At 59.7% G+C, this 8,240-nt stretch overlaps 1 protein-coding gene across 1 annotated transcript; it reads right to left on the bottom strand.

The window, feature by feature from the left end:
• Positions 1-6: 6 nt before the first annotated feature.
• On the bottom strand, positions 7-8,095 carry GTF2F1 (general transcription factor IIF subunit 1). The gene is given in 15 exon segments (XM_014519888.2): positions 7-472; positions 816-906; positions 909-938; positions 1,124-1,262; positions 1,832-1,905; positions 2,081-2,200; positions 2,720-2,781; positions 2,882-3,026; positions 3,696-3,874; positions 4,290-4,460; positions 4,948-5,141; positions 6,071-6,143; positions 6,744-6,790; positions 7,266-7,330; positions 7,957-8,095. Coding segments are annotated over 15 exon segments (1,698 nt in total). The 5' UTR covers positions 8,060-8,095; the 3' UTR covers positions 7-267.
• Between the last annotated feature and the right edge of the window lie 145 nt (positions 8,096-8,240).

The raw sequence follows: 8,240 nt of genomic DNA, 5'->3' as shown, positions 1-8,240 counted from the left end.
CATGTCCATGGCAGTACCTACCCCAAGCTGGGGGATGTGGGGGGTGCAGGGGGGACTGAGCACATGGGCAAAGAGCCCCTGGCTTGGCTCCCTGTAGCCCTAGAGCCATTTCTGCTCTATGCTGCAAGGGGCAGGACGGCATGAGCACACGGATGCCCAGGCCCAGTTCCCTGCTCCCCCCCGGCACTGTCTGCCCTGAGCTAGGGGATAGGAGACAGGTGGCAGGGCCAGGAGGGCACAAGCCAGGAGGGACCGGGGGGGCGGTGGTCACTCCTTGAGGAAGAAGTGCATCTTGTCATTGATCATCTTGCGCTCAGGGTTGAGGCGCTTGAGGATCTGGGCTAGGACATTGACCGTCTGCTCACTGCTTAGTCCCGTCTTCTTGGTCTGGAACTTCTTCAGCAGGTCCTTGGTGGTCATGGGCTTACGTGTCAGGTAGCGCCGCACCGCATCCTCCGTCAGCTGCACATCACTAGGGGCACCAAAGCAGGAGACTGGGGAGGTGAGCTGGGTGGGAGGAGTAAAACACCCCCCAACCCCACCCCAACTTTTGCCTAGGCAGCAAGACTCTAAGAGCCCAGCTGAGGGGAAGGAGCTGCCTTCCCTTGCCCCATACCCCACCTTTCACCAGGCCTAGAGGCAGCCCCCCGCACCTGCTTGCCCCCATAACCACCTTCCTTTCCCCTAGGCTGGACCCCCAGTCAAACCCCAGCCCCACTCCCACCCCTAAAGTTGACCCCCTACTTGCCCCCATTTCCACACTCTCCGCCCTCCCCACTCACACCAAGCCAGGCCCGGGGTCAGAGATGGCTTACCCGCTACTAGGCGTAGACTTGCCGGACTGAGGCTGGGGTGTGGACTTGCCCGACGTGGGCTGGGGGCCGCCCGCATCCAGCTGTGTGCGGGTGGAGCGCCCCCGGGCCCCCCCTGCCGCTTGCCTGTGCCGGGAGCATGTAGGGGGGAGAAGGGTTAGGGACCTGGGGCGGGTGAAGGATACCCTAAGCTGCCCCCCACCCTATGTTCCAGCCCCCACCACCCCTGTCCTGTTGCTAAGGGCCTGCAGGCAGGCTCGTGTCCCCCACTTCCACCCCCATAGCTGCCCACCCCAGCCCCCAAGCCGTACCCTGCTCCAGCTTGTTGGCAGCAGCCCGCAGAGTGGAGGAGGTGCTTCCAGCATCTGCAGTGGGTGTCCCTGGGCGGCTGTTGCCACGGGAGCTACTAGCTGAGCCCTTGCGCTCCTTCTTGGGGGGCGTTTTCTTCTTCTGGGGTGGGGGGAGGAGTGGTGGTCTCAGCATCATGGTGAAGCCCAATCCTCCGTGCACTGCCCCGCCCCCCTCCATGAAGCCCCACCAGGCCTCAGGCAGGATGACCACCCCTGGGGTGCAGCTGGGCATAACAGGCTTGCATATGCATGCTTCCATGGGTATATGCATGCTTGCACATACATGTGCACATACACTCATGCATGCAACTGCATGTGCGCACGGACATTTGCACCCACACAGGCTCATACATGCTTGCACACACGTTTTCACTCATGCTTGAAGCCACATGCATGCACACTTGCACACGTATGCATACATGCTCTCATGCATCCTTGCCCAGGCACATGCTCACATGTATGCTTGCATGTGCATGCTCATACACGTTTTGCACATGCAACCTTGCACATGCACACGTGGCACTGACAGCACAAGGAATCAGGGCAGGAAGAGGATGGAGAGCTGCATGCCTGGCTGGGAAGTCCAGGGACCTACTTCCTTCTCTCCCACCCCAGGAATGGGGCAGGAACCCTCTACATCCCTGCCCTTCCCTCCCCCAGGGCACTCACAGCCATGAAGAGGGCAGAGGATGTCTCACTGTCAATGTCGCTCTCCTCCGAGGTCTCTGACTCGTCGCTGCTGTCTGCAAAGCAGGCACCTAGCTCAGTGAGCCCTGGTACCCCCCAACCCACACCCACAGTGGTGCCAGGAGAATGGAGTGGGGGAAGGAGCTGAGGGACAGAGGTGGGGGCAGAGCTTGGATCCAGTCCCTCCTGCCCCAGGCATGGCCTGTGTCCCCTGTCCCACACCCCTCCCACCTTTCTTTTTCTTCTTCTCCTGCGGGGTGGGTGCCTTCTTCTCCTCCTCCTCCTCCTCTTTCTCCTCTGGTGCCTTTTCCTCCTCGCTCTCCTCACTGCTCTCACTCGCCTCATCAATGCCTGCGGGGGGCACAGAGTGAGGGGGATGGGGTCTCAGTTGCAACTGTGTGCAAGCATCTGCATGACTATTTGTAATCATGTTCATGCATGCATGAGTGTGAGCATGCACACATGCACAAGTGTGCATGTGCACATGCATGCATGTAAGCATGAGTGTGCCTGTGTGCAAGCACAAGCAAGCAGGTGCACAAGCACATTCAACTAAGAGCATGCAAGCATGCGTGTGTTCAAATCCATGTGGGCATGTCTGTGTGTAAATGAGCATAAAAATGCTTGTGCATGTGCAGGCATGTCAATGCAGGCACACCTACATGTGTGTGCATGTGAACACCTACTAGCCGAGTGTGCATGTGAACACCTGCATCCATGTGCAGGGGTGTGCACAAAAGCCTTGGGGGAGACAGTGGCAGCAAGCACCACTGAAAGCAAATGAGGCCTCAAGGGGGGGGGGGCGTCTCCCCCTCCCAACCCCCTTGCCATCCCACTGCCTCCTTCCACAGACCCCCTGAGCCTCCCTACCTTTGGGCACGTCCTCCTCCTTGGTCACCTTGGGCTTCCCCACATCTTCCTCCAGTGAGCTGCTGCAGGGTACAAGCACCAAGGCTGTGAGCCACCCACACCAAAGCAGGGCACAGCACCAGGGCCCTGGGTCCCAGGGCCTGGGGGGGGGCAGGGCCTGACCTGGAGGCATCAGACATGTAGTCGACCTCTTGGCCCTCAAAGTCGCCATCATCACTGTCTTCAAAGGCCTCGTCATCCGAGCCCTTCTTTTTCTTCTTCTTCTTGGTGGGTGCTGGCTTCTTCTTCAGCTTGGCTGCCTTCTCACCTGGCATCAGGGAAGTAGTGTGGGGGCAGGGTCAGGCTGGGCACCAGTGCTGGAACCTGTCCCTTGCTGGGCTCTAAGCCAGCACTCCTGAGTTCTCTGGATACCCATGATGGAGGGGGGTGGAAAGTCAAGGTTGGCGGGTCTCCCATGCCTCAGCCCCAGCCTGCTCAGCAGATGAGGAGGTGAATAGGGACCATGACTCCTGGATTCCATTTGTGGGGAGGGGGCCAGAGCCAAGCCAGGCCCCAGGGACCCCCCCTCTTGGATCCAGCTCAATCGACTATACAGGGGCTCCTGATACTGAGCATGCTGGGAAGTATGGGGAGCTGGACCCAGAGCATGGGAAGGATTGGGGACCAATGCCAAGCATGCTGGGAAAGATAAGAACAGAATACAAGGCATGCTGAGAAGGATGGGGCACGACAGGGCATGCTGGGGAGGACAGGGCCTGGCCCAGGGAAGGCTGCGAAGGAGACCAGTGTAACACAACATGCTGGAAAAATGTGGGGACCAATGCTGGGCATGTGACACAGGGCATCCTGGGAAGGAAGTGAGCAGCAATGCCAAGCATGCTGAAAAGGATCGAGGTAACACAAAGCATGCTAGGAAGGACTCCCCGGATCAGGGGAGGCTCCATCCAAGGGAGTGGGAGTAGGGCCAGGGCCTCACTGTCAGGGTCACTGAGCTCGCTCTCGTCCGAACTCATCTCCAGGTCCTCCTCCAAGTCGTGGATGCGCAGGTCACTGCCCTTCTTCTTGGTTTTCTTCTCCTTCTCCTCCTCATCCTCGTCCTGGTCCTTGAGGCGCCGTTGCTGCATGATGCTGAAGTGGTTCAGGACTTTGTTCCGCCTAGGAGAGAAATCCAAACACTGGGTTCTCTCCCTGCTCTGGGAGGAGAGGGAGGGGAACTAGGGAGTTAAAACAGGGAGGGTGGGGAGCCAGGATGCCTGGGTTCCATCCTAGTACTTGGGGGTGGGGGTGCTATCCCCAGCTCAGGGCGGAAGCAGGGGCTAAGGGGTGAGAGCAGGCAGGGCTGGGAGCCCAGACTCCTCGGTTCTCTCCTCAGCTTAGGAAGGGGAGTAGAAGTCGGTGGGTAGGAGTGGGGGGTGCTGGGAGCCCATACACCTGTGTTTTCTCCCCAGCTTTGGAAGGGGGAAGAGGTTAGAACACTGGATGCCCGGTCTCCTGGATTCCCCAGGAGTGGCAGTTGGGCACCAAGGCGGAAGGAGAGGGCCTCGGACGCCTGGGTTCCTCCCCAGCTCACCGCTCCCACTCCTCCTCGGCCTCCTCTGCGGTGAGTGTGCGGTGCTTGGCCACAGGGGTGAAGTTGTACCAATGGTGCACGGGAAAGGCCTCGAAGGCGCCATCTGGGCACTGCGTGAAGATGTAGTAGGAGGCATTCTCTGTCACACCGCCTTTCTTCACACCCTTGTACCTGGCAGTGGGTGGGGAGGGGTGTCAGGGCATCCCAGGGAAGCAGTGCCAGTCCAGTCACCCAGGTTCTAGCCCCAGGACAGCGAATCCAATGGTTATAGCGGGGGGGACCCTGGATGCCTGGGTTCTGGTCCCAGCTAGCAGGGGAATGGAGCCTGCTGGTTAGACCAGGTAAGACTGGATGCTGGGTCTCCTGGTTTCCATTGCCTGCTTGGGAGAGGTGTGGGGATCTGATGGCAGAGCCTGGGAACCAGGATGCCTGGGTTCTAAGCCACAAGGCTCTAGGCAGCGAGGCCAGTCATTACAGCAGACGGGGGGGGATCATGGGAGCCAAGATGCCTGGGTCCTTCCACTGACTCGCTGCACAGCCCCAGGGAAGCCTGTGCCCTCCCCCTGTCCCATGGAGGTGTCCATACTCAACCCCCTCCCCTGTAACCCCATAAGCCTCCCCCCAGGAGCCTGGCCCAGCCCCAGCCCCCCCTGCTCACTTGCGCCCAGCTTTGCCATTGACTTTGAGGATCCAGGGCTGGTCTTCGGCTTTGAACTCCTTGAGGATGATGCCGTACTTCTTCCTCCGTGCTTCCTCCCGCAGCTTCCGGTTGAACTCGCTCCCGGCCCCAGACTCAGGCAACTCCTCCTCCTGGTAGATCTTCTTGTTGCTCAGGTCTCGCTCCATCTTGGCCTGGGGGTGCAGGGAGATGATGTCATGGCTTTGCTCCCACCCCCTCCCTGCCCTGTGGGCGACCCTCAACCAGAGTGGGATCAGGTGGAGATGGGGACTGGGGGGGGGACGGACGGACGGGACGGGACGGGACGGGACGGACGGCACACGACGGTGACGACTGTTGGGGATGCTGGCAGCTTTATGGGCTGAGATCCAAAGCGATCCCAGGGGATCACAGTCATGGATGGAGAGAAGGGAGGTGCACATGGTGAGGTATATCATCCCATGCAACATAACACATGTATTTCCCAGGTAAAAGAAATCTAGAAGCTTTACTAAAAAGCAATGGGCTCAGGGCTCAATGATTCAGCTCGAGATAGAAGCAAAAACAATCACCTTATTGCAGAGCTTTCCAAACTGTGTGCCGTGACACATTAGTGTGTCGGCGGCAGTGTGTAGGTGTGTCGCGCGAAATGCAGAAAATTTTGCGGAAGGGCACCGTGGAGCTCCCTTACTCGCGTCTGCTTCCCTTGGCCCCTCCCCCAGAACTGAATTACTGTGTCGCGAAATGATGCATGTCTAAAAAGTGTGTCACCAACATGAAAAGTTTGGAAAGCTCTGCCTTATTGGAATGCATCACAATTTGCTACATCATGGGCAAATAGTGGGGCAGATTTGGAGGGTGGGGGGGAGGGGAAAGAAGGTGCAATTGTCCCAGCCTCCCCGCTTGATTTCTGGTCCCCTAAAAAGCCAACTGCCTGGCAGTGACAGCAGCATTTCTATTCAGGCAGCAGTGAGGGAGTCCATTGACTGCAGACCCCCTGGATGTGCCTCTGGGCATGGCTGTGGCAAAGCCTGTCAGCAAGGGGCTGAAGGAGTCTCTGGGCACTATGGCAGGAGGCAGGGAGATGCCCTGGCAGGGATGGGGGTGCAGGTGGGGGCCCTACCTGTTGCCAGCTGGCGAAGTTGACCTTGTCGGCGGCATTGAAGGCCATGATGTTGTACTTCTTCGTCGTAGTCCTGTGAGGAAGGGGGCCATCATCCCCCATGAGCGGCAGGTGGCTGAAGGGGGTTCACCAGGGTAGCTGCAAGGCACTGCAAAGTGCCAAGCAGGGCAGCTGGTGCCAGGTTGGGGCTCTCAGTCATGCAGGGGGCATGGCCCAGGAAGCAGGGGCACCTGTCTCTCTCACAGGCATGACACAGTCTCCCCAGAACCCTGAAGCAAGGGAGTCCCATACTGGGACAGGAGTGAGACCGTGGTTGCCCCACCAGCAAGCCTGGACTTTCAGTCCAGAGATTCAATCTAGAAGCAACTGGGAGAAAACTCAAGCTCCCCTCTCCAAGCCCCCTGAGGCAATAGCCAGCCCCTCCCCTCACCACCACCTCCCACCCCCAGCCGAGCCTGGCCCAAAGACAGAGGAAACATGGAAACATGGCTGTTCCCAGTGGTCCACGCCTGGAGCTCCCAGCAAGAAGCCACGAGGCATGGGCAGAGCCCTGGTGCCCACCCAGCACTGGGTAACATCCCAACTTCCTGTCCCTGCTCCAGGCAATGGATACAGCAGTGTGAACATGGGGAGGGCAGGAAAGTGGGCTAGAAGGCAGTGCCTAGAGACTTACTTGGGCACACGGACCACATACTCCGTAACTGATTGGCTGCTGGTGCCCTGTGGAGAGAGCGGAGAGCAAGGGCTCATCCCAGAGTTAGTGCATGGAATACTACAGACACAGACATGCATACACACATGCACATGTTGACCCATGCACATGCTCACACCCACATGTGTGCAGCATGTAGAGAAACAAAGAGGACTTGAATTCAACACAGGAAATGGGTTTCTGGTCTGCTCCATCCCCAAGGCACCACAGCGGCTGTGAGACAAGCCAGAGGGACACAGGGCAGGGAAGCTGGGGCCAGGGCTTCTCAGCCCTCTCATTCTGGGTATCAAGGCTGATAAGCACTTGCAGTGAGCAGGACTCCCCTGTCCCGGGCTGCATGTGAGGGATGGATGGGCACCGTTTTCTCCAGCCCAGGGGCAGCAAGAGCCTGAGTCTGTCAGCCAGATATGCCTTAGCCAAGGGGGCAGGGAGACCTGGGTGGCTTGCAGCTCCTGTTTCAGGGGGACACACATGCAAACTCACCAGGGACGTCATGGCTGCAGCTGACACGGGGTCACATGTGTCCAACTGAGCTCCTGGAAAAGGGACTGAGAGAGGACAAGAATAATGATTTCAGGCTGCCACCGCTGGGGACCAGAGCCAGACACCCAGAGCTGGGGGTGGGGGGTGACATGAGCACGGGGAGCCAAGCTGGAGGGGCTAGAAGCCCAGACACCTGGGTTCCCAGGTTGGGGGCAGGGGCTAGAGCAGGGCATGGGGGCTGTTACTGTAGTGACAGGGAAATCCCTTCGCCCCATAGACAAACAGGCCCCAGCCCTAGGGATCACCCGGCTTCACCCAGACCCCGGATGCTCCCGTGCTCATCCCTAATCCCAGTGACCCCTCCCCATGCCCTTCAACCCCAGTGACCTATGACCTCAGCCCCACCTAGATCCCAGATGCCCCTATGCTCTCCCCCACTATCCCAGTGACCCCTGCTTCCAGGCCACCACCCCTACTCTCTCTTCCTGCGCCCTTTGACCCCACGGACTTTGAGCACCAGCCCCACCCTGCCCCCAAATGCTACCTCCAACCCTGCCCTTTGACCCCAGCCCCTCTCACACCCAGTGACCCCCGACCCAGGACCCCTCCCCTGCTCCCCATGAACCCCTGAGGGAAGCTCTGTCCATTCATCCCCCGCGGTACCCTCCCCGTGACCTTTGCCCCCTCTCACCTTTCCCCCGCGCATGCACGCTGTAGGCTCCGCTCACCGAGCCCAGACCCCACTCGAACCCCCCGGGCGCCGCGGAAAGACAGACCGGAAGTCGCCACTCCATGCGCCGGAAGTGGGTGTGCCTGCGCGGATTGCTATGGGAACCGGCCTGGGCCTGTGCTGCCCTTGCGGCCTGGGGGCCGGAAGTATCATGAAGTGGGGTGGGGCGGGTCTCCCCATCCTTCCCCGGGGGACTGGGGGCATTCGAGCCCCCCGAGGCCTCAGAGAGAGGGGAGCGGGGGCCC

The sequence above is a fragment of the Alligator sinensis genome, unplaced genomic scaffold, assembly GCF_000455745.1.
Source record: "Alligator sinensis unplaced genomic scaffold, ASM45574v1 scaffold707_1, whole genome shotgun sequence".
Taxonomy (NCBI): Eukaryota; Metazoa; Chordata; order Crocodylia; family Alligatoridae; genus Alligator; species Alligator sinensis.
This window is presented reverse-complemented; position numbering and strand designations above follow the sequence as displayed.